Raw genomic sequence first — 25,252 nt, 5'->3', positions numbered from 1 at the left:
ACGGCTCGATGGGACCGCCGCGGCGGTATCGGACGCAACAAGTTGAACTTGGCTCGTTTTCAAAGAAGCTGCCGGAATTCATCAAATAGCGTGGCAGCGCGAGAGACCATTTGCAACGCGTCCTCTCGAAACAATGCGCGTGCATCCGACGCGACGCACGTTGCAGCCGAATGACAGAATTTCGGACGAAATCGAAATACGGTGGCAGACACCGCGGTAGTCGAATCTACTCGTTGTTATAAAATTGTCCGGTGCCCTTTCTATATGGATGTTCCCGGATTAAATGGCCAAACATGTAAAATGAATTTAGGTCCCCAAAACAAACAAAAAATTCCTTTAGAAATATGCTCAAAGTGGAACCACCCCCGGTGGTCACTCGGTCCACGAATCTCCGATGATTAACCGAATTCGTACTCCGCGCGAGAATAACGACCGAGACAATCGAGTTTGGCAGAACTATCGATTGGCTGGTCTCGAACAAAGGCGCGGGATAAACTTGAAATTATATTAACTCTAACAGTTTTGTATACTTCGTATGTTTTTTCGTGCGTCGACGCCCATATCTAGCGCCGCGGTAGCGTCTCGACGCCAAGTACATGAACAATTATCCGTCACCGCGTATATATACCTGGCGTTGGAGCTTCCACGTATCTTTTGCAAGAGAAACGATCGATTCCAACCTGTTTAGTTTTAAATTTACATGCGAACACCTGTTCTCATCGATGGTCAGGGTGACCAGCGTTATTGTCAGCGATCAACGATTCGGCACGACTTTTGCCGAATTATGATCGTGCTGTAACTACGCATGCGACAGCGTATCGAGAAACCAGTAAATCAACAGCAATCACGATTAACACCATGCGAATAAAAGGGCTGATTTATATTAATCAAGAGTTTCGATTATACCCTTTCCGAACAAGTCCTTGTTCCGGCAACAATTTCAAAGTCAAGTGAAACGATATACGAAGGTGTCGATTCACAACCTAACCCGACACTTTTTTTCATGAATATCTCAACACGCCTGCAATATTTTCTGAATTCAAAGGCATGTTTCTTATTTAAATTGTCATTTGGCCAGTCGAATCGTCAACCGTCCTATCTAAGACGCTACAGGTCCCACCTTCGAGAAATCCTACGTCTCCTTTCTTTCCGAAACCTTTCGCTCCAGGGGACGCAACCTGGTGCACAGGTGTCGAGAACTCCCGGTACCTGGACCTTTCCCGTTGCGTCTCGTTCGATAGATATCGCGGGACGGTTCGTGATCGGTTCTGAACGACTTTCCGCCCGATGAAAATGAAAATTACAAAGTTAGGGGGTGAACGCGCCCGATCACCAGGTGGCGGAGAATAAAACTCGCTCGGTAGTTTCGCAGTTTTCAAACTTTAAGTCCCTCTCTCGAGTGCTCTCCGACAGCTGCCCGACGATAGCTCTCTTAACACGTTTTTATAAAGTTCTTCGACGAACGGCCCTCCAAGTCCTGGCATCCATAAACTCTCCCGAAATTCGTCCTCGGCGTGCTCGGGAATCCGTGCGTCACGGTTAACGATCTTCGTTCGATCGGTCCTGCGAATCCGGCTGACAATTCAATCGGCGAGCGTTATCGAAACGTCAGGAACCGTAGCCTCCAGGGTTCTTGGATTCGTGCGATTAGGAAAATTGGACCTCGCGAGAACTGGCACCAGAGACAACGAGTGTAACACGGCTATTATAACTTGCGCAGAAGGACCTTTTAAAAACCTACAGCCCGTCTCGCTACGACTTCCCCTGCTTCTGGGCTCGCTCCTGTAATCGTTTGTCGTTACGTCGAACGGTACAGCGAAACGAATCCATAAATAATTAGAAACCAAAAAAAAAAAAAAAAAAAAAAGAACGAACGATAAAGAAACACGTTTAAAACGAAAAGAGCGGGAAATGAGGGAGAAGGAGAGGGAACGGAAGCAACGGAGAGAATAGCTGGGTTAGATGAGAACGGTCCTAATCTATTTTCAGGACGATCGAGCACACCGTCACCAGCAAAAAGGCCGACCACCGTCTGGCCTTCCTCGTACAACCCCTACTATACGAAAAGGACAGAGAGGCCACCTCCCCCGAGCGAGGAGAGGGTCGAGAGGCCAGAGCAGAAGCTACGCGGTGGCCAGAGCACAGGTGAGGCTTGCATTCTCTCATCTGGCCCTCCCTCTCCCGGCTCTTTCTTTCGTTTCTCTCGTGTCTCTGTGTTTTTCTCCAATTTTGTTCGTTATCGTACACACGACGCGCGCAAAACAAAACAAAAAAAAAAAAAAAGATACCCTCCTCTATCGTTGGACGAATCCTCGTGGAACGCGGCCTCTCTGCCATTATCGTGGGCCAGACCTGCAACCACCGGCGAGATCAATCTTCGGATGGAACGTGAGTCGAGGGAGACAGATCACCGATAGGGTTACGTTGACAGTTTCGCGTATTTTTGGAATAGGCGAAAAATCAACGGGACGGTGCACGTTATCCTTTGGTCGCTCGAATTTTTTAGGAAGCTATCCGTCGCATGCATTCGCGTTAAAAGGCAGAAAATAAATAGCCGTGAAACAAGCGATAACCGCGCGGCTGGTACAGACCGTCCTCTTTCCGCTTCTTTTCTGATTAGCGCGGATACAAATCTTGCATTGCTTTTTCTACGAACTGATAGGAACCCGCAACCGGACCGTCCTATGCCAAAAAGGCGTATCTCGTCCTTTGCGAGAGAGAATGTTTACTTAAATCTGGGAGTTCCAGGTGTGCAGGAACTCGTCCTATCGGAAAGGCTCTCTCGATTATTGACTCTTTCGAAGAATCGCCTCCTATAACGCGCTTAGCTACTTTACAGGAAACGGTAGTACAGGATCAAGCCGTTTTGATGAAGCTCGGAATAGATGAATGGATCGTTAACGAGATAACGAGCTTTGCTGAAATGGCCCAGGAAGCCATTCCGTAGTTGCGCCATTAAATTCAAACAGGAACCGTAGTCCCAAACGAACCAAGTCCTTAATAAGACGTTTAGTCCTTAATGAGCAATGTAAGGCGCGGTATTTATCTTAATAGCCAATGAATAGAACGATATGTTTGGCTGGCGATAATTCAGCTCTCCTCGCCCATGCGCGATCCCTTTATTCCGACAGCATAAATCTCGTCCGATTTAGTTTCCCTCGCGCTCGCGCTTCTATTTTCATTCGCGCGAACTCTATTCTCGCGTACGTCTTTCGATTAAATCGAGCGAATCGTCCGATGCCGCGATCCGCTATTTTTACGTCGACGTCTATTTATACAATTTACGGGACGAACCTTTTGCACGCGGAAACTAATACGTAGCAGAGGTGACGAAAGTAACTTTGGTGCATTCGAAAATTGCAATTCGCAAATAGCTTTATTCAATATCCGAATGGGTGAGAACCGTTATGCAAACTGTCGATCAAAAGTTAACTTTGTTGAATTTTCCATCGGATCGTATAACTGTATATAAATAAATTTCAGCGTGATCGGTGCGATCCTTTGATTTCGCCAGGTTATTATTAGCTGTGAATATCTTAACGGAATATTTTAACCAAGCGAAACAGAGAGAATTGGAAAAGAATAAACGGCGCGGCTCGTTGAAACATTTACCGTTTCGTTGTCGCGATACGTACAAATGGTCTCGCGCACACCGTCCATAAAGTATTCTCCAGGGCGTTATCACGTGGCGATCCGTGTCACCGGTGAACCATCGTCCCTGCCGTTTCCCATTCATTTTCATTCATTAGCGGCCGTTAGCGGCGTGATATTTCACCTGCCTCGGAGGAAAAAAAAAATCAACGGGCCCGTCCGGAAATCTGTCGATTAGCCGCCAAGTTCTCGGACATTAACATCGCCGGTTCGTTAACCGTCCTCTCCGTGGAATGCTGTGGTCTATTTCCACGGAAACTGGAATTATTCGGCAATCATTCTGGCATCTTTTTCATTCGCTTTAGAAGTTGTAGCCGATTAAAACGTGGCCCACGTAAACAAACATTTGGTAACCCGTACGGAAATCAGTTCTCTGTACTCGTTGAAAATATTGCACCGCTGATCAGTGGTCTCGAACATTTTCAATAATTCGCACCGTTAATTTTATTTCACTGTGTTGAATTATTCATTAAATAAAACGCTCAGATTTTATGTTCTCCGCAGAGGCAGTACACGTGAAAAACAGAAAATAATTTAGATAGAGCGTGAGCGACGAGGTCATTCGATTCCACGGTTCTACGACGACTAACGCCTCGTACTAATTGACTCCGACGCGCTGTTTCGTTTTCCGACTATCACGCGTGGTTTGTTCATCTATTAGCTTAATTCGCAATAATCGTGCATTAATTACCGTGGAATCAACGGCCCAGGAGACATCCGTTTCCGTTTGTCTTTATACATTTAGACGCCAGAAAATTCGCACGATTCACTTGCAGCGGATAACGATGACAACGAAACGTCCCACCGAAAAATGCAGACGAATAAAAAATATATCGGCCAGAGAAACGCGAAACGAGGTTGTGCGACCCGTCGGTGCAACGAAACGCATCAAAGATGCAACAATGCTCCGCAAGCGCGGTCGTGTTTCGACTCTACGTGTCTCGAGACGACAGACTCGTCACACTTTAATTCGTTTTCGTCGGTCAACGGTTGCTCTATCCTCGACCGAGAATATCTAACCTGATAAAATAGTGAAACAAGTCCGTGACGGAGAGACCGTCATCGGGGAACACGTCGTTCTACTGGTTCTACAGTCGCGGTCGCGGTCGCAGATGCGTCGCGGTATAATCGTTCGCGAAAAATCAAAGCGGTTTTGTAATCGACGAACAGATTAGGAAATGATTGAATTATTATTTAAAATTACCACTGAACGCGTTACGCGAGCTCTCTTGCTAGAATCGATCGTAGAATGGCAAGATAAATCACGAAATTCGCGGATACGTGGATTTAATGCGGACGAAATATGAATTTTTGATCCAGCAAAGTACACCTAAAACCTTTTGGATGTTTCGCGGACGGGAAATCCAAGAACCTCCAGTGATTAATAATAAAGTGCGCGCGAGGGGATATCGCCCCGATCAATCAGACGTAATTACATTCGTCGTCGAGACTCGACCGAACCTCGAGGAATTTCATACCGCGGATCCAGCTGTAAACAAATGTCGTGGGATCAGCGAGCTCGTTACCCGCTACAAATCCGCGACTCCCGATCGACGGCTGCCCCCCTTCCCCTCGTACCCGCAAATTTATCTATTTCACCGATTCAAACGGAATTTCGAGCACGGGAATACGTTGATCTCGTTACGCGTTTAAATATCAGGGGAACCAGAAGGTAGTGTCATTTCTGCGAACGTCAATACTTGTTTACTATTCATCAACTCACCGTGTTACCGATCCATTTTTATCGATCAGATATTAAAAATTTGCACGCTAGATTACAACAGATTTATGATAACGGAGACGATATAGTCGATCCCATAAATATTTCGTACCCTTGATGTCTACTGAAGAAGTTCGATTGAATTAAATGATAGGCTTGATGTTTCTAAATGAAGGTTTGATTATAAATATGTACATAAATAGACTTTACACGTATACACATTTATAATGGAAAAATTCATTGGAAAACCTAAAGCCTACCATTTAATCGATATATATATATTACCAATTATATAATTTCGATATTACCAAATAAATGTTTGGTCATTATCTCTTTCACTCTCTGTCCTTGTCTACGTTCGACGCTGAACTCAGGCCAAATGTAAAGGCCAAAGAACAGAGACCTCGATCGGATAACTGCAACGTTGTGTCACGATTATCTTGCACTTATCCAGTCTTTACTGTACTTGCAAAATGCGCAACGCAGTGCAGCATCATGCGAAGCATGTATACGATGGTCGAAGTAACCCGTCACGATGCTATTACATTATTGTTGTATCCGCGCCTCACAATACCCAACAATAACGAGTCAAACAAGAACACGAAACGTAGGGTACGGGATTGATCGCGTAGGTAAAAGCGGTCGACTGTGGATCCGAGGATCGTGGCGTCGAATCCACGTGCTTTATTTTTCGTTTAGACACCGACATTATCTAGAAAAGTAGTCGAACGAGACGCATCTCGAGATGAATTTGAAAAACGGCTGGTCCATAGCCTGAGATCGACGTCCTCGCAGCATCGCGGATTCGGAGACGAGCACATGGACGGGGGCACACGGGCCACCCGCAGCGGTTTGAAATATGCATGGACATCCCTGGGTACGTTTAGTAGGAAATTACGTAGGAACAACACGCGCTACCTCTATAGCGCGCCGTTAATATTAACTACGCCCCTCTCGAGCATTGTCCCACCTGCCGGAGGGTCGCGCTTTTAGGGTGCCGGTCTAGGAACCAGCGCGTACGCAGGCTGCGGGAACGAGCAAAGTGCGCGGGAACACGGCGAAGCGGAATCTGGCCTTACGCTTGGCGAGACGGAGCGCGATACTCTCGTCGCGCGACGTACCCTCTCGGTGCCGTGAGCGCGGAATTCCGAATTCCGTGGCGAACCTCTCGCGAGCTGTTAGTCGATTAATTAGTCGACAAATTGCGGCTTTTTCCGCGGAGCAATCGTAGCCCCCTAACGAAACGTAATTGAAGACCCAGAGCGTGCGGTGAATCGGAAGTTAGACGACGCTGGTAAACGCTGGGGTGCGCCGGGAGGCGAGGATCGAAGCTTTGGGGGATGCAGACGAGCGGGAAATAAGAAAAAGGGAAATAACGGGTGTTCTCGGATTGATAGAGTCGCGGGAAATTGAGAAAGTGGACGGGTAAAGAGGAGGGGGCGGGGTGGGGTGGGGTGGGGTGGAGGGGATGAAACGAGTTTATCGCGTTGGTACTCATTAATTGGAAGACTTTCCAGGAGAGCAATCGCGCCTACGTAACGGGACGTTAGTCGAACACCTCTGGCGTGGCAGTTAAACGATTCCGGTTAACGCGTAAAGAGAAACGATGTACAGGGTGTGCCTCAACCTCCTTCGGCCCTAATTCGATCGTGAAAACAACAGCGTCTTATATATTATATTATTTATTTATAACGGTCGCACGGACAGCCAAGGTAGTTAGCGACCACGGTATAACAAATAGTTACAAGTTAATTACAAATTTATCGCACATGTACGATAGTTAAATTTTGTTATATGAGTGTACACTTTTTAAACATGAAATAGTCGCAGCGATATTTTTAAGACCGTTAAGGCGGTTACCGAGATCTGTCGGAAGTTTGAGATGTAGTCGTTTAGATTGGAACATTGGGCAGTCGAGTAACGCATGTTCGATAGATAATTTAACATTACAGGAATAACAGATCGTAGGTGGATTTTTAGTAATTTTGTAGTCACGGGTTCAGCAACAGAGCCTTGTTTCGAGTCGATGTCGTCGACTATTCTCGTTCCAACTTCTATTCGCGGCTAATCCAATTTGATCCATTAAAAGATAGGCGATAACTCGCGGATCAGCGTGGGAACGCGATTTTGTTGCGTTTAAAAAGAAATAACAAAGTCTGGCTCGAAGGATTGGTCGGTACTCGGAACTGGAATGAAACATAAATATTCCCAGCGATGAAGATGTTACGTTACTGGCAGCCCCGCTCGCAAAATGCCGGCGTGCACGCGAAGCATCCTGCAAGGAGTCTAATTGCAGCGTTCCGCGCGAGAAGACTTTAAATAACTTGTTGCGGATTCGACGGTACAACAGCGCGGATGTTACCTGTATAAAATGGGTCCGAGCGAGTCGACGCGAGTATCCCGAGGCACTACCACTCGAAACGTAGTGGTTGGGGAAACAATGCGCGGGAAAGGCAGTGCTTTTAAGCGGAGACGATCGAGTCTTACTTTCAGCTTCGTTCCCCGACGCGCGCACGCGATGAATCGCGTACCCCTTTTTGCTCGCGGTTTGAAACTGGAGAACGGTACCATTACCGCAGAGTAGACTGCCGATTATGAATAAAGTTTACATGAATTATATTAACGTCCAGCAGAAATTGTTAGCTTCTCCCTACGCTCGATATGTATTTCAATTAAATTTAATCGCACGTTAAGTACTATCGGTCAGTTGCGTATTTCTAAATAGTTGGATCGGTTTAGAAAATCGAGGCTTGTTGTGGATCGGGATAGGTACATGACTTTTCTTACGAATCAACATTACCCCTTGTTTATGTAGTGTAATTATTATTAGAATATTACAAGGTTACGAAAAATATGTGTATTACAGAAAACATTATTCGACTGTGTGCCAATCTATCTCGTCGTTATTTTTGCACGCGCGTATTCGCGTTTCTCTTGTTTATTCGCATAACGCGCCACGCGTGTAGTATCATTTCTATCGGCGAGGTAAATTCCTACAGAGCTTGTGTTTGGAAAAGATGACAGTCTAACGGCGCAAGATCCGACCTACGGTTCGGACGATGCGTTATATCGATCGAGTCGAGTGCTCGCTAATTGTTTTCTTGAAACAAAGCTATCGCGGTCCGTACAAGGACAAGAAGTTCGAAGCGCCTGCAACGTTTCGCCGCAGTTTCCATCTGGGTTTCGAAAATTCCGCGGATGCTATCGAGCCGCCTAGCAAAAACCATTTAGCGGTTCCGCGGTACAAGAGCATCCGACGTATGAACGCGATGCAATCTCACGAGTGGTTGATGCTGCTAATGACTGCCAGTACCAGAAATCTCCGATTCCGTCAAGTCCCGCGAACGCACGGTGGTACTAAGCTTCTTACGGGAACCTCTAGTGCAACTGCTAAACCCGCGCTACATACGCAGACTACATACACACGGAAATGTAGTCCACTCGCCATTTTCCCGTTGCCCTTTTACGGTTAACATGGGCTGATCTACGATAAACTAACTTCCTGTTCGAGCATCCTCAACATCGTCGAGCACACCTAGCATCGAACCATTCTAAAAGTTCAGTTCAACGTGTTAAGGGACTTGAAACATCAAAGAATGAAACAAAAATCACTTTCCTTTATTTTTTTTTTTAAATTAAGATTCAAACGATTCTGAACAGTTCAGTGTTTCAATTCTTTGAACGAAAATTTGGTTTACCACTTTCAGTGCTCCAAATTTGATTCTGTTTGCACCGAACTGTTTAGAATCGCTTTAAATTTTAAATAAAAAGATTTTTTTTGTTTCGTTTCTTTGATGTTCCAAGCCCTTTAAAGTCACATCGCGAAGATCTCGCCACTTGCTAACCCCTTTCTTTCGTTTTTGAGTCTGTTGCTCGCCGTTCGTCACAAATTAAAAGGAGCCAAGGTTCCTGGATAATTCGTTCGCGCTGCTCTCCGCGCATTTCGGAATATTCGCGAAAATCGAGGCAACATGAGGTGCGATGACGTGGGTCAGAGACATTAGCCTGTTATCGAGCCGAAAGGCGGTACGCGCGCAAGGATAACGATGGCCAACCGAGCGAGAACGGGAACAATCACGAGATGTTCTTGAACGCGGAGAAAACGCGGGAACGACGTCTGTCGGCGATAGTAGCCAGCTCGAGCAGAGTCGGAGAAACGCGATCGTGATGAAAAAAGCCAGTGTTACGGGTCTCGAGGCAAATATTTGTAGTATCCGCGCTTCTCGTACCTGACAATAAGAAGTCGAGAACGAGAACACGAAATGTAGGGTAGTGTAGGTGAAGCGATCGACTGTGGATCCGAGGATCGTGGGTTCGAATCTCCGTGCCTTATTTTTATCGTTTAAACTTCTAGAAGAAGCATCTTGTAACAAAATTATTTATTATGCACACGCTTAAGCAGCGCCGTACTGTTGCTGACCTCGTATTAGTTTTTAAATAGTCAATAGTAAAATTGTATGTCCCGGGATACTGGAACTTTTGAAATTCAATACTCCAAGCAGACAACTTCGAAGCAGTGATATATTCTACATTGATCCATACCGTACCTCAGTCGCGAAACAAAAATGTGTCACAAGTGTAAGAGGTCCGCAGTTGTTTCAACGACGCCGAAATGCGTTCGCGGCAGCCGATGCAGTTACGTGCGACTGTTCGTCGAACGCACCTCGAGATCGGTCGGAATCTCGCCTTTTACGCTTAAAGTATCCCTTTATGTTGCGCGCGGAAACAGTTTGCTTTAAATAACAATATATTATAATATAATCTGACACCTTACACAAGAATGTGGTGCGATGGCTAACAAGCCTTAATACGTCGGTCGATCTCTTTCATGGCTCACCGTTAGCTTTTAAGAGGTCAGTAGTCGCAATTTTGCAGATGCTCAATCATAAATCGAACACGTTACATCATACCGTATTCGTCTCCATTTTTGTTTTTGTTCTTTCTTGCGGTCATGTTATCGCATCGTACTTGATACCAAGGGCAGGTAGCCCGTAAACAAAGTAAAGTATCGTTATTTATTATTCCTTATTCGCGACCCGTTAGCTTCGTGATATCGAGTGTTTCATAAAAAAAAAACAGTTTCGAAGATCGTTTCGGTTTCTTCTACGTTGATAATCATCGAAGCCGACGAATCCCGCAGCGAGCGAACAGAAACGAGCGCCGCACTTCTCGCGATCGTCGAACGGACGGTCGCGTTCGCGACGCAACGGAAAAACAAAAAAAAAGGAAAAAAAAAAAAGAATTGTGATCGCCGATGCGGTTCCCTTTGTTCGCAAACAGATTTTGCGAGCCTGCGGTACCTACCATTCCGATTGTGTAGCGATTTTTATTTGGAAATTCCGCGAACGATCGTGTGTCACCGAGCAAATTCTCGTCGGAACGTCAGAGATATAATTGTTCCCTGGGTCGCGACAACTGGCACGGAAATTTCGCCGCTCTTATCCGCGTCGAAAATTGAATAACTGACAAAAAAAAGGCTGATAAAGAATGAGCGCGATAGGCGCGGAAGGACGCGAGCGTTGAAACGAATCGCTCTTTGTTATTATTATTTATCGAATAAACGGACTGACGGCCTTAACACGCTTTGGATCTCTCGATAAAGGGAAATCAGTCGTTCGATAGGTATATTATGAAACGATACAGTCTGGTTTTACAGAATAGTTTACAGAGCGAAGGATAACAGGAAAGTAATTTGAATTCCCGAATAGAGTTGTTAAATTAATAATAAACGTACATATTTATGTTTCATGTTTAACTTTTGTACGGATGTATACTCATGCTTTCCTGTGCATGTTTTTTGTGTTGGAACTTCAACGTGCACGCTGTTTATTCGGCATTATTAAAACACGAGACGAGAAATGTTTTTGTGCAACATCAAAAACTTCATTGTTATCCTTTATAATGAGCTGAAAATTTCATTCTTCGAGGACAAATTTTCCCGACGATTTCTCCGTGTGTAGCGATAGATATAGTATGCCTGTATAACAAGTCCGTAGATTATGTTAATAGTATTACAGCGATTTACGAGCGTGTCACGCCTCGAGATATCCATCTTCGCGTTACTCGATAGCCCTATCGAGCAACAGGTACCGCTTTTTCTTCTTTTCCCGTTCGAATCTTGTTTCCTGTTTCCTGGCCCGTGTCACGATGATCGATGATCGATATCGGGTAACTGGGAAATTTAATACCGGCATTATAACTACGAAAGCGTGACCACCGGAGATTTCTCGGTCGGACAGAGATCCGGGACGCGAAGCGAATCAATTCCAACCCGAGGTTTAATCGTCCGTTCGTTTTTACTCGGAACAACTGGCTTTCTTTCGAAAGATCCGTTCTCGAAGCGCGCAACGTTTTTACGAGAAAACAAGAGGTACGCTTCGATTCGACGCCCCCTCGAAAACGGTAACGAACGATTTAATCTGTCAAACGTATCATTGTTCGGCCGTCGCCGATCATTTTCATCCCGGATTCAATGGGAAAATACGTCAGCGAATTCATTTATGCGCGGCTCGAACGTCACCGACGAAGACTCGCTCGCTGTGACGCGTATTTGCCCGACAAATTTGCGTTGGCATGTCCGTCGATCGATGCACCCGCGTACTATTCGCGACGAAAGAAGCTTCAACTTTGCCTCGCTACGGTATTTCATAGTCCCGTTGGACCGAACCAGTTTAAAAACGGGAACGATTTACGGTGCATCGATTCTATTACGTTTAACAATTTTAAAGAAGGATCTACGACCCGTCCCAGTTTCCAGAATAAATGTGCGCAACGACCAAAGTTCGTGTGAGCGTCGAAGGACGACGTCGGGTCGTCGAGGCGTATTAATTTCCCGAAACGCGAATCCGAAAGAAATTTCAAATCGGCCGATCGACACAGACATGTGCACTCGGTAGTCGCCGTGGATGCGACGTTGTCACCAGGCGGTTCGACAGCGTTGCTAAATGTAACGAGCAAATAGCAACCTAGATTCGTATGAACTCGCGGTGATCGATTTCCGACGACGCGATTGGCGTTCGACGGAACAGTTTGAGAAGCGTTAACGGCCATCGTCGTTTTCTCGGTCGTTATTCCAACAAATAATAAAACAGGAAACAACTAATTCCAACGCGAACGAGCTTTTTCGCGTTCGTCGATTCCGCTCAGCAAAATTGAAATGTAAAATATAAATGACTCCGTTGGACGGACTACGTCTTCTCGTCCGCTTGTCTCAGGCTTGAACGAGAGGTGTATGGGTAAAATTGCATCGTCGACCTGACGTGATTTAATCTTCATCGGGCCCCTATTAACCGGGGTTGTTTACGCTTTCCTCTAAAAATACCAGAGGAGTCGTGTAATCGCCTTCCTCTCGAAGGAATGCCAGCAAGCTTCCTCTTAACGAGGCATTACTCGGTCGCTAAGTCCCCGTGATTAGCTGTCGAGGAGCTTGAGTTTATAAACAGACACGGTCCTGCGGGATGCAGCAGGATTATCAACTTTCTCTGGCCACTCGACGATGGAAACCGATTAGAGAGTCTATCGTGACCGGAAGTTACATTCTCGTACCGATTGCCGAATAATAATAAATTTACTTTGAACTCGAGTTTTCCATTTCTTCCTAGATGATCGACGCTTATATGTGCGTGTACCTGTACGTGACCAGGTTTTCGCGTTTAATCGATTTTCTTTGACGTCGTGCACGACCGCGATAAGAGCTGTACGCAACGTAACGAGTGAGAGAGATTTTCGAATGGAGTTGATTAAGGAGTAAAAACAGAGCGGTGAGAGTATTAAAAACGTCGGACGCCGCGAACAAACAGGGATACAAAAAGTCCAGGCTGGATTAATAAGAAAATACAAAGGCAGTTTGGGTGCGCGGATATACCGCGTTGGAGGAAATTTCAGGGGTGCAACGAGGTGGCGAGATGGTCGGGTTGCTCGAGGTGCTGGCGGAAGATACGGCGGAAACGTGGTCCGTTCAACCGAAACGGCTCGCCCGGTTCACCTGTGGGCTTTATCCGTGGCTCGTCGAGCTAACCCCTCGTCTTATCCTCGAAGACGACTGCGCGAAAGAAAGGGACGTTGGCGGGGTGGAAAAGAGACTGGCAACGGGGATGCATCTGCCTTCATCGCGGCGAGCTCCAGCTATTTACGGCTCGTCGGCCGACGCGCCTTGAAACACCGAGCTCCGGAAATTGAGATTAAACCGCGCTTTCCTGCGAGCACATAACCACACCAACGGCCGCGCCACGGTGGTTCTACCCTCGGCCACTGTCGAACCCCGGAAATTCGAGCCTTTCGACTCGACCGCGAAAGCACGGATTTTCCCTCGATCCTTACCTCGCGGTTTCAGAAAACGAACATCCCCTCGTAGAGCATTTCCTTCCATTTCCACCGCGGTGAGATGAAATTTTAACGTCTTGTTTCGTCGCCATCGAAACTATCGAACCTTGTCGAATATCCGCAACGCGACAAGCCACGGTTGAAACGCTTCGACCGTGATTATTGCATGCGTAAATTGATTCGCGTTAATCGAGCGCGAACATGGATAAGCCTCGTCGATTGATGCAATTCATCGCGACAAAACCGAAACAAATGTAACAAGAAAAACGGATCGCACCGCGTTAAACAGCAATTTGTCCACTGTCCGTGTACGTAAACAGTTTTTCCGTTTCTCGAATTCACGAAAATCGATTTTTCATCGGCGAAAGCCGTTTTGTCCCACGCCGGATCGGATGCCCGACTATTATCAGAAATTTTTTACCGCAACACGCTGTCACGTTATAATGCGCAAGAAGCACAGAATACACCTGTTGCGCGTGGCCATCGATAGACCTATCGAGAAGCTTATTAAAAAGCGACGACTCTACCAACGAATCGAGAACAATCGATAACGGTTAAAATTCATCCGCTCCCTCTCGGAAATGTTTTCAGACGAACGTGTTTACGAGGATTCGCGTGGGGGGAAAAAAAAAATCGCTGTACTTTGACTGGCTCGCATTCGCTCCTCGTTTAATCCGGGGATGGAGAACCTGGGACCTTTTGAGGTGTTGCGACCTTTTTATATTCATACTTTGGCTTTTATTTCTTTCTTTCCATAACGCTTTGATATGGAGAGGTTGCAAGATTACCAAAGGTTTTTTTTTCCAGTATTACGTTTGATGCAGAGATAGGCCCGCGATCCTTTCGTGGGTCTGAAAGTCTAATCTAATGCTTCCACGTTCGTGGGAAGAATGCACGGTGCACGGCCGGGAAAACGGATGGCCAGCATCGCGATTCATAGTTTTTCTCCGTCCCTTTCGCCTCTAGCCTCGTTTTTCCCGCGCGACACGCCAGCCAGACAAACCGACAAAAACGTTAATACAAATGTTTCGTTGCAGCCGGTGCCGTGTGTCTCGCGTAGCGAGCTTGCTTCCTATGCAATTATGTTCAACAAAGGGTGAAACAGGTCGCCGCTTAGCGTTCGCGTGCAATTTTCTTCGTCTCCATTTTTCGCGCGGTAAAACACGCGCTGTGCTGCTGCGCGCGAGGAAAATTTGTTTTACAAACAACGCCTGCAAAAACGTGTGCCGCGACGTCGTAAGCACGCGACGCGTGTTGCGAACGGTCGAGCGTGACAATTATTCGCGCAACCTTTTCCCCCGTTGAACGAAGGATCCAATAACTATGAACGACGTTCATCGAGTTGTTCCCCGTCGACGTTGTTGCGAATCCGTTTTCTCTCGAAAACAATCTACGACGCTCGTTTCGAAGACCCGAGGATATTTTTTCTTCTCTTTCACATCGACGATCTCGAAATTTCGCGTCACAGCTTTTCAGCTCGAAAGCTTTTACTCGCGATATTCGAACCACGAGCGCTCGGAATCACAGGTTTTTACCAAGGGCACTCGAGACTCAAAGCTCCTCGAGTTCCCTCGGTTTTATTAAGAACACGTTTAAAGTCCTCTTCCACGGAGTTCCTACTTTATATACGGCATCGGGAAGTTCCGCGATTCTATTAATAAATGATTCGTTGGCTTTCAACGAGCGAAACGGTCCGTCCGGCGAAACAACTCGTTCCGAGGAAAATAACCTTCCGAAACGAGGAGTTCGCGGCTCGGCGAGAATCCCGCGTTACAGAAGGAAAAGCGCACGTGTACGTACATCTTCCTTCTCGGCCGCTCTGTCTCGACGCGGAAAACTCGAGCGAGAAACGTTCCCGGAGCTCCCTTTTCCTCATCCGTAAGCTTAACACGGCGTAAGCCGCGCACCGTGGATATATCGCAGTTTCTGGGGCCCCACGCCCCGACGCTATCCGTATCCATAAAGAATGTAAGCTTCCACGAAGACTCTCAGGGTATCTTCCCCCCTTTGGCGCAATAACGGTGACTCTCGGGATCCAAAATTTTCATGCATACGATATAAAGTATAAACGACGACTTCATCATCCCCGTGCCACGGCATCGTCTCCTCCTCCGTTTTCTTTTCCGCTCTCTTACGTTTTCCCCGATCCTTTTTGCCCTCGTGCAGCGCGACAGCCGCGGCCGAGGATACGAGGGACGCGAGACGATTTCGATTTTTCGGTTGTCTCGCAGTTTCAGCTCGCGCGCACCCACGCTCTGCTTTCTTCCGTTTGAATATGCGAAATAAAGGAAATACGCGACGACCCGGAGGAAATGGAAAGAGGAAAGTATATCGGGTCGAGGTAAATGTAGCAGAAAAGCATACGGTCAGCCGTGGGAGGAGAGGTTATTTTCCTGTTTTCCGAAGCGGAGGCCGTCCGACCGACCGACCACCTCGTCAAAGGAATACCTGCCGCACGTATTGGCAGTTTGATTTCTCGCGCTGCGAAATCGTGCCGCCAGAATCGCGCTTGCCTGCTTCCACGTTTCTTCTTTCCTGCCGCGACGACCGCGACGTTTTCTTTCTCTTTATTCTTGGCGAACAGCAACCTTTGAGAAGGGCTTCGCGCTGGAAACGCCCGTTTTCGACGCCAGAAATTCATAGTTATCGGAACGGTGAGAAAAAAAAGTAGGTCTCCGGAGACGTTAAAATTTTAGAACCGGTATTATCGATTCGTCGAGCCACCGGACGACAACAACGTCTCGCAATTCGCCGTTAGGGTGAAATTTCGTCACTTAGCGCGTCGCTGCTCCGCTAGGTCCACGTTTCTCCCGGGAAATGACTATTTACGGTAACGACAACGATTCCTGTCTCTAAACTCTCCGACGGCATGGTTAAGAGGGTCATCTAAAAGGAGCGGGCGTCTCATTTGGCGAAAAGCAGGAATTCATGCATTCGCAAACAGCCACCAGTGTTCTTCGTGCCTGCACTCTTGCGTCGCCGCTGTGGAACAGTTTTGTAACGGTTCCTTGAAACGAGCATGGTCCTCTCGCGACTTCGATCGTGAAAAAAAAGAAAATAGACGGAATCCTTTGAGATAAATAGTCAGTTGGATGTTTAAAAACGATATATTATATTAACGTATGTAGAAGTCGAGTTTCGTAAGTTTCGTCGAGACGTATTTTTTAGAATCAATTTTCCCCTGCGAAGGAGACAGCTATATCGTTGCTGCACCGATGAACCAAGGTTTATGCAGAAGTGAGACGTAAACCAGCAGATGCGGACGAGTCCGCGTTGCGGTTTAATGGCTGCGAGCTGCGAGCAGAGAGCATCTCGATTTTAGCGACGGTCCAAGAGACTTTGACCGCCGAGCAGGTTTGCGCCAGACCGTTAGAAGCACGGCCCAAGGCGTTCCTCGATAAATTTGATGAAAAAGTTTCGCTCGGCAGCGGGATGACCCGGGGCGCGACGTCCCTTCCAAGCAGAGAACGGTACCTTTCACGAATTTTCTGTCACCGCGCTTGATAACGACGTTTCGAGCCGTGAAAAGCTTAAACGTCGTCTCGCCGCGTCGATCCTCTTCTCTTCTCTGTGCCGAGAAAGGAACGACCGACTCTGGCCCTATTCGCGACGCTTTGACGTTTGCGACTCGACGACCCGAATTCGACGATGACGACACCGGCCATGCAAAACGACGGAACCTGTACGCGTAACGCCAAGAAACCGATGCTTAGCGCAACCATCGAGCGCTTTGTAACTCGAAGCGAGCTCGTTTCTTCTTTGTGCAACAGGAATCCCGACTTGTTCTTTTGGATGGTCCTCCTTCGGACATAACGATAATAGGCAGTCGCTCGAAGACTCGTAATTCGTAGCGATGCGCACGAGATCGATGAGAATCGATGAGAAGAGAATCGATGAATCGCGAGATCTCATCGATTGCGAGATGAGATTCGAGATCGAGATTACTTGTAACATTCCGGATATCGAGATCTGGACGAGATCAAGATCATTTCAAATTCTCGTCGAGATCTCGACAAAATGTTTTATTATAATAATGTAGGAGTCTAAACGAAAAATAAGGCACGGGGATTCGACGCCACGATCCTCGGATCCACAGTCGACCGCTTTTACCTACAAGACCAATCCCGTAGCCTACGTTTCGTGTTCTTATTTGACTCCTTATTGTTGGGTATGGGAGACGCGGACACTACAATAATAATAATAATAATAATAATAATAATAATAATGATAATACTTTATTTACGGGGTACACGCCCTTGATATCAGGTCCAATGTGATAACATGGCCGCAAGAAAAAACAAAAATAAAAAATGGAGACGAATACGGTGGCACTATGATGTAAAAGTGTTCAACCTTGATTTCGCATCAATTTCGCATTATATTACGGATCGGCAACAGATATGGTGCGCTAACAAACAATGTCGCATACAACGAGCTGGTCGAGATAAATTACTTAAACATTATCATAAATGTAAGTGGATTTATTGTATTTGCCTTTTAAACAAATTTAAAGTTGGGAACATTTTTCTGCACAAACATTAACAGATATCGATATACTTAAATCTGTATGATCCATTTTGTCGGGATCTACGTCGAGATCGAGATCATGTGTTCGAAATTGCCGAAAATTCGAGATCGATACGCATGTTTCGTTAAGTTCTTCGAGATCAAGATCGAGATCGTAGAAACCCGTCTCGTCTCGCGCGCATCGCTGCTCGTAATTACTCTCTCAACTTTGATGACACGGAAATCCTCGGCCCGGAAGTGCATTGCGCGAAACGTTCGACTTCGGAAAGAACGGACCGTTATCTGCAAATATTCAGAGAGAGAATTCCAACGAAGCATGCAAAGGCGTCGAAAGGGAGAAGTAAAATTCACGTTCGGTAGGTCGCGATTATCGCCATGGGTATTTTAACGAATTCAATTAAGGAAATAGTAACGTTAATCGTTATCATTGTTAATCTCGTAACCGAGTACGATCCCCGTCCTAATTATCGCGTCTTCTCGAGCGTACTCGCGGATGAAAATCCGAAACGCGCGCGCGCACGAATTTTGTTAATCATTTCGCTTCCTTCCTCCTAGTCTCCTGAAGTTTGTCTAGCGGAGCCCCGACGAGCGCCACGTGTTTATGGTAACCTCAAAATCGGACACAGCGATGCGTTAATTAATCTGAAATTAATTAAAGTTTCGGCATATTCGTTGGGCCGAGTTGTCGTTGGCAGAGTCGATCAGAGTGCACGCGCCGTTCCCGATAAATAAACAATTTTCGGTCGCGCAACGGACGGGGCCGTGTGTTATTGCGCGAAAACCCATTAGCGGATGGCAAAAAGGGGGACCAAGATAACGCTAACAAACTTGGTTGATCGCTACACGGTCGGAATTTCAATATTTTGCGGATCGATTATCGGCTCGCTGGTTACAAACTCCTATTCATCGACCTACGTCGCAACACCGCTACCTCCTAAATTATAGGGAATTACAGAGTTACGCCCAACGTCCGTGAAATATTCACGTTTCAATCTTGATAGATAATCGAAGCCATAACGCGGGTAACGACGATTCGATCGCGCGACCCACCGGGTAATATTTTTAGGCTGACGGAACTTTCCGGTGGAACGTTCGAACGGATTTCGGTTACTCCGAAAGTGGCCTCGTTTAGAAAACATTAGCGGAATTTCAATTAGAGCTGCACCCACGGATCGAACGACGAAGGAAATTGTCTGGCTGGAGAGTCCAAACGAAGCGATAATAGGGACGTTGCGTTCCCCGTTGTACTCTCGTTTGAATGTTTTAATTACGCGAGAGCAAAGGAGAAGAACGGTTTACAAAATATCGCTTTAATATTCTCCTTATTACTCTTCGTCCCTGTCCTCTTCCCAAGTTTTCCCTTTCATTAGCCAACGGGCTGTCTCGGCCATAGCTTTTCAGTTCGTTCCCTCTGCTTCTCTTTGTCTTCTCCCCTTTTTTTTCTCCAGCGACCGTTGCTGGTTTTCGAGTTTCCAGTTTCAGCTTTTCACTGGCCCCGTCCGCGACGCCAAAGCTCGTCCCTGCTCGGCCATTTCCAGCGTCCTCCGCCGTCGTCTTCGCCACCCCCCTCGGCTTTTCCCGAGCGCGTTACGCGCGCGTTCGTTCTCCAGCGAGCGCTTAATTCGGTAAATTGTCAGCAGGCAAACGCTATGCTAATGTCCTTACTTCGCCGAAGCCGGTCCCAGGCCGCGGAAAGTTCTCGAGACGGTCCTGTTCGTAGCGCAGATCCGCGTCGCTACGTGACTTCTGCGACACGTTCGACGCCGCGACGCGACGCGACGCCGAGCTCCCTGCTCGCGACGATGCTGATCGCGCTCGCAAATTTATCGGAAGAGTTCAGATACGAAAGTTTAGGTTTCGATAAGATTCTCGCGATGTCTTTAAAAGGAACGAACGACTAGAGGTGTCGTTGTACGGGATTCTAAAATGAGCGGAGATTATTCTGTGGGGATGGATAGGAAACGCCGAGACTAAACTCCCACGATTAAACTCAACAAAGCAACAGTGTTTATTGGTTACACATAAACATCCGTTGCAGGAAAACGCGAGCCGTGCGTTCTATACGTTTCGCTCACGGTCGTGACTCGCTACTCGTTCGTTACCGACTGACGACTGCCGTGTCCTGCCGGAATTCATGCCTGGTTCAGGACACGGACAGCGAGTCCGGGAAAAACCCAAGTTCGCACATTTGGTCGCCAAATGTCCTCGGCAGGCTCGGACGCCTGGGACCTACCTGACAAATTGATACGATAGGAAACGAAAAACGAAATTAGAAAGCGGAGGCCTGGTAGCGACGAAGTGTCGCTACAATTCGTTTACTCCATCGTGAGAAAAGCGAAAGGAAGATCGATGAGTGGATCGAACGAATAACACGAACAAGACTCATCGCGCGTTCAACCGTATTCCAAAGGTGGCACGACGCTGTTGCTGTGTTCGTCATTGGGAGCAGCGTGGTCGTGATCCTTGCCGCAGAAACAGTCGTTACAGTACGGTCTGCATCGATCATGACCGGCGCTGGTTCGCCATCGAGGCTGTCGAATCCCATTATAAATATAGGTCGTTACCAATTCATAGCACGACGAGAGGCGTACTATTCAAATAATTTAGTCTCGTCAAGCGGAGATTCCGTAACGAGTCATCGATTCCAGGGAAAATTAAAGGGAGCCGAGGAAGCATTCGTTAAAAAATTCGTGTTGGACGTTTTGATAAAAAAATTCACTAACGAAACATACGGTCGGTTCTATAAAAATGTTCGTACCCTCTGTGTTCATTGAAGGAACTTGTCTGAATTAAATGATAACTTTGATATTTCCAGTTAAATTTTTTATTCTTCTTCATGACACACCTTTGGCATTTAAAAGATCGGTCGTTGCAATTTTGCGGATGCGCAATCTAGTTTGAACACGTTACATTACAGCATACTGTGATCATCTCTATTTTTGTTTTGTTTTTCTTTTCTTTTTGTCATTTTTATTACATTGTACTTGATATCAAGGGACAGATTGCCCGTAAATAAAGTATTATTATTATTATTATTATTATTTCATTTGGCTTGACTTATCCACGGGAATTACAGCGTTATCGCCTTGAGCAATCTGAAACAACTCTTTCGCGTTAGACTTGAATTATTAGGTTGTCCCGAAAGTTTCTTTCGTTTTATTAATAATTAATATATACATAAATATTTTACGTTTTATGTTACATTACTGAATTGTGCACAATTCATTTTGCTGCATTATACTGTTACAACATGAACATGTATGAAATTAGACTGCCTATTTATATAAACACGACCACGTAAAATAATCGAGTGCAACTCGCGAAAGAAACGAAACGAAAGTGCGAACACAAGTGTACCGCGTACAAACTGTTTTACGTCACAGACCGCGTCCGATCCAACATCTCTTCTCTCCTTTTTGTTCCACCTGCTGGAAACGTGGGAAACCGTTTTCATCGGGATCGGTCCAAACAGGGTACGAATATTTATGAGACCGACCGTAGAATTTCGCGTTGCTCGTTGACGAGTGCGGGGAACGAGGAGAGGGAAGAACGATCGTTTGGTTCGACGGGGAGATCTCTCGCGGATTTGAAACGAATAGCGCATCGAAACGGAGAAAATTAGGATAAAGAATTCGCGTCGATCTTGTTGCGAGCGGCAGCATGCAACAGCCATAACGCGCATCCATATTTGTGCGCCGCGTGCAATGTACAACGCACCAGAGCGATATTAAGCGGCTCTTCCGTTGAAGGCCCCTCTTTCCGCATCAAACGGGAATTATGTTACAGCAACGAGGGCGTAACGTCGAGCAAACGAGGCTGTTTGCGGATGTACGAGGAGGCAGCAAAATCGTCAAACGTTTCCACCGAAAAATCGTGGATAAAGAGCGCAACCGTCGACGGAAGATGTTGAAACAACCAGACGCGAACTCTTGCCGTGGCCCCGATATTTAATTCGCGACGGGAAACGTGTGACAATTAACGAACCGACGCGGAACTTTCTCTTCTTTGCGAGCCGTTACCGAAGAATCGCGTACGCGCTTCCCACGTCTTATCGCTAAAGATTCAACGCGTGATACTGTGGGAAACAATGTTTAGCGTAGCGATTCCAGAGACGAGCGAACGGTTCTCGTGTCGTATACCTCGCGTACCACGAAACTCCGATCTAACTCGGTAACACTCGACGGAGGAATGCAGCAGCGATGATGATAATAATAATAATACCACGTAGCCTCCAGCGACACGAATCTCAACAGAGCGCGAGCCCGGTTTAAACGGAGCTTCGGACGGGGTTGCGGAAACGTTCGGCGTCGAGGGTCGGTTAAAAAACTAAAGTCGGGAATTTTGCCCGCCGAGGCGCGAAACAAAAATTCGCTCGGCTGCGCTCGCCCTTCTCCCGAAAAAAAAAAAAACGGAAGAGGATCGGAGAAGACGCGACGCGCATTCTTGCGAAGCCGAGGTGGCTAGGCAGTACAGGGCAAAAGACACGCGTTTGACTCGGTCCGTCGCGAGGGTTGCTCGACTGGAGTGGCTTCGTGTTTGCTCGTCGCACCCCGCCCTAGCCGCGAGAGGCCCACTTCCGAGAGCATTCGCGACGTGAAACGAGCCTCGAAACGCCCAAGCCGCGTTCACCGTCGTCTCCGGTTCGTTCCAACTGCTCCCGGGCTCGCTCTTCGCAGCCGGTAGATTCATTCCAGTTTATCCTCAACAGGCCGGAAAAATGTTCTTGCGTTTCGAAATCCCATTTCCATTTTCCCTACGGCTCGCCAAGTAGCGATCGAGTGACGCGTCGGAAGAGGAACGCTTCTGGCCGATTTTACGGGCTCCGCTTCCTCCGTTTGCCTCTGCCCTCTTGTCCCCCGAAAGAAACCGGAAAATTGAGAGAAAACGAGAGGGCACGGGCTGCGCCACGCATCGCGCGGAAAGCCGCTTTCTTATCGAGACTAGACGATTCCTGCGGCGTCGTGTACGTTCCGTCGATTGGATTTCATCGAATGGAAACAACGATACGACATTACCAAAGGTATCCCCGATTGCTTCTTCGCTACGCTGCCGCTCTATGACTCGAGGACGGTGGCGACTTTGAGATAGCGCCGAGAACGCCCCCCGATGTTCGCCTCTTTCACGCTCGAGTGTATCGAATCCTTTCCGACTTCTCTCGCGATACCCAGCGCAGAATTTCTCGGACGCGTTTCTAATAAACGCCCCGACCTTGCCTTATCGAAACGTGAAAAGCCATTTCTCGCGCGGACTCGCACGTGCGAGACCAATAACTCGGCGAAAAAGACCGCTTCGACGAACCCGAGGCGCCAACGGTGAACAGCTATCGGTTGTTCTGTAAAAATGCACCGTGTTTGCGCTGTCCAAGCGGTGCATTAAGTCACGTTATACCCACGCGTGTGATAAACGAGCCGGTGAACGACGCGGCTATCAGTCTTTGTTGTCGCGAATTATGTGAACGAAATTTGTACGAGTAAACACTCGCTGGCATCCGCGCTGTTCCGAAGTTGAATACACAGGGTTCGAACAGACGGTAGTGAAATATTCCAGACCGCACCCTGTGTTTCGGGGTAAGTAAACGATATCAAAGATCCATGTCCTGCTGTCGAAACGAGAAGACTTCTCGTGTAACGTTTGTTCCTTTGCCATTTTTATGGGTATCCTCTCTCTCTCACTATTATCTTTAACTCTTTACGACGACTCGAGAGTCGAAGTAACCGCGCTTCCCAACTATTTTCGAAGAGAATCATTCCTTTCCACGAGACGGAACCAGACCAACCGAAATGGAGAAAAATAACTTTGGTGAATGGACCTGGGAGACCGAATACGCGTCGCGGATAATAAAATCTCGTTCTTCGCGGACGTAATTCGCGAGGAATATTTCTCTTAGGGGCCCGGGAACCTAATATCGTTCGAAGGAAATCTCCGTCTCGGAAAAGCTCTGCGGCAAGAGGGGACGCGTGCGCGACGGTGGGAAACGGCTAAACGAGACACGCGAGTGAGAAAAAAAAAGAAACGAAAGTCGAGAAACTCGTCCGGAGGTAATTTCCGGCGAGGAGAATAAAAGGGTCAATGGAGGTCCCTCCTCCGCTGAGTCCACGTGATCCTAGCCTTCGCACATGTAATATACGCGTCGACGAGCCGAAAAAAGCCCCTGTACAAATGCCACGTTTAGCCCCCGACACGTATAGCCAGCGAGGAGGGGAAAGAGGATATAAGGGTGATAAATGAATGCGTGGACGATACGTGGGAACGAACACGAGATCACGGTTCCTTTCTTTTCCGAGGGAAAGACTAAAGACACCTCGGGGGACGCCGAAACGGAGACGAAAGAACGAGCCTCGCGTGCGTAACGTGGTCTCGACCGAATACGGTATACAGTAAAGACTAGATAAGCGCAAAACAGGATTGACTGGTTAAATACAAGATGATTATCCTCACTACTTCCCTTGACTCGAGTCAAATGTAAACATAGAATTGTAAGCTTTTCTTGATAAATAAGATACACTTTAATTGTCCTCCTTTTAGCCACAAACACAGTATATTTCTCTTAATCTCAAATTATAGTCGATCGCAATGATCACACTCGACACGCACCTCGACTCGCAATCACACACCTTCCGGACTCTCTCGTGATCTTTCTCTGTCCTTCCTTCTCCTCTCTCGCTGTTCCTATTTACGAGAGAGCACGAGGCTCTCCCACCACACATATTACCCAAACTTATACATACAGTCCCTATACAGTCGTTTACAGAATACAAATCTCGACTGGATAAATGCAATGTTCGGATCCCGATTTTCTTTCACTTATCCAGTTTTTACCGTATCTCAAAAGCCACGCGGCTCGGGAGATGTTCTACCCTCGGATTCGTTTCGTACAAAATTGAAATGACAAAGTGACGTTTCTCCTATTGAACGTTTATTATCGTTGTGGAATATTCTTAAACGCTCGTTTCGTTTGCGATGCAATTCGATCACAACCTTTGTCGGTAGAGGTGCTGACTTCTCGCAATTAACGACTAGAAAATTCCAACA

The 25,252-nt window shown here is 47.0% G+C and overlaps 1 protein-coding gene across 3 annotated transcripts in view; it reads left to right on the top strand.

The window, feature by feature from the left end:
* LOC128890654 (lachesin-like) overlaps positions 1-25,252 on the top strand; it is a 201,980-nt gene that overhangs the window by 167,357 nt on the left and 9,371 nt on the right. For 2 of the 3 annotated variants that reach the window (XM_054149320.1, XM_054149321.1), the window contains exon 8: positions 1,990-2,873. In XM_054149320.1, the coding sequence (XP_054005295.1) occupies positions 1,990-2,417 (428 nt within the window). In that variant the 3' untranslated portion in view covers positions 2,418-2,873. Of the gene's footprint in view, positions 1-1,989; positions 2,874-25,252 lie in introns of those variants that run through there. The other variant, XM_054149323.1, reaches the window with a different exon arrangement.

Source organism: Hylaeus anthracinus, unplaced genomic scaffold (genome assembly GCF_026225885.1).
Source record: "Hylaeus anthracinus isolate JK02 unplaced genomic scaffold, UHH_iyHylAnth1.0_haploid 12001, whole genome shotgun sequence".
NCBI lineage: Eukaryota > Metazoa > Arthropoda > Insecta > Hymenoptera > Colletidae > Hylaeus > Hylaeus anthracinus.
The sequence above is the reverse complement of the archived record's forward strand: the minus strand, read 5'-3'. Positions and strand labels throughout refer to the sequence as shown.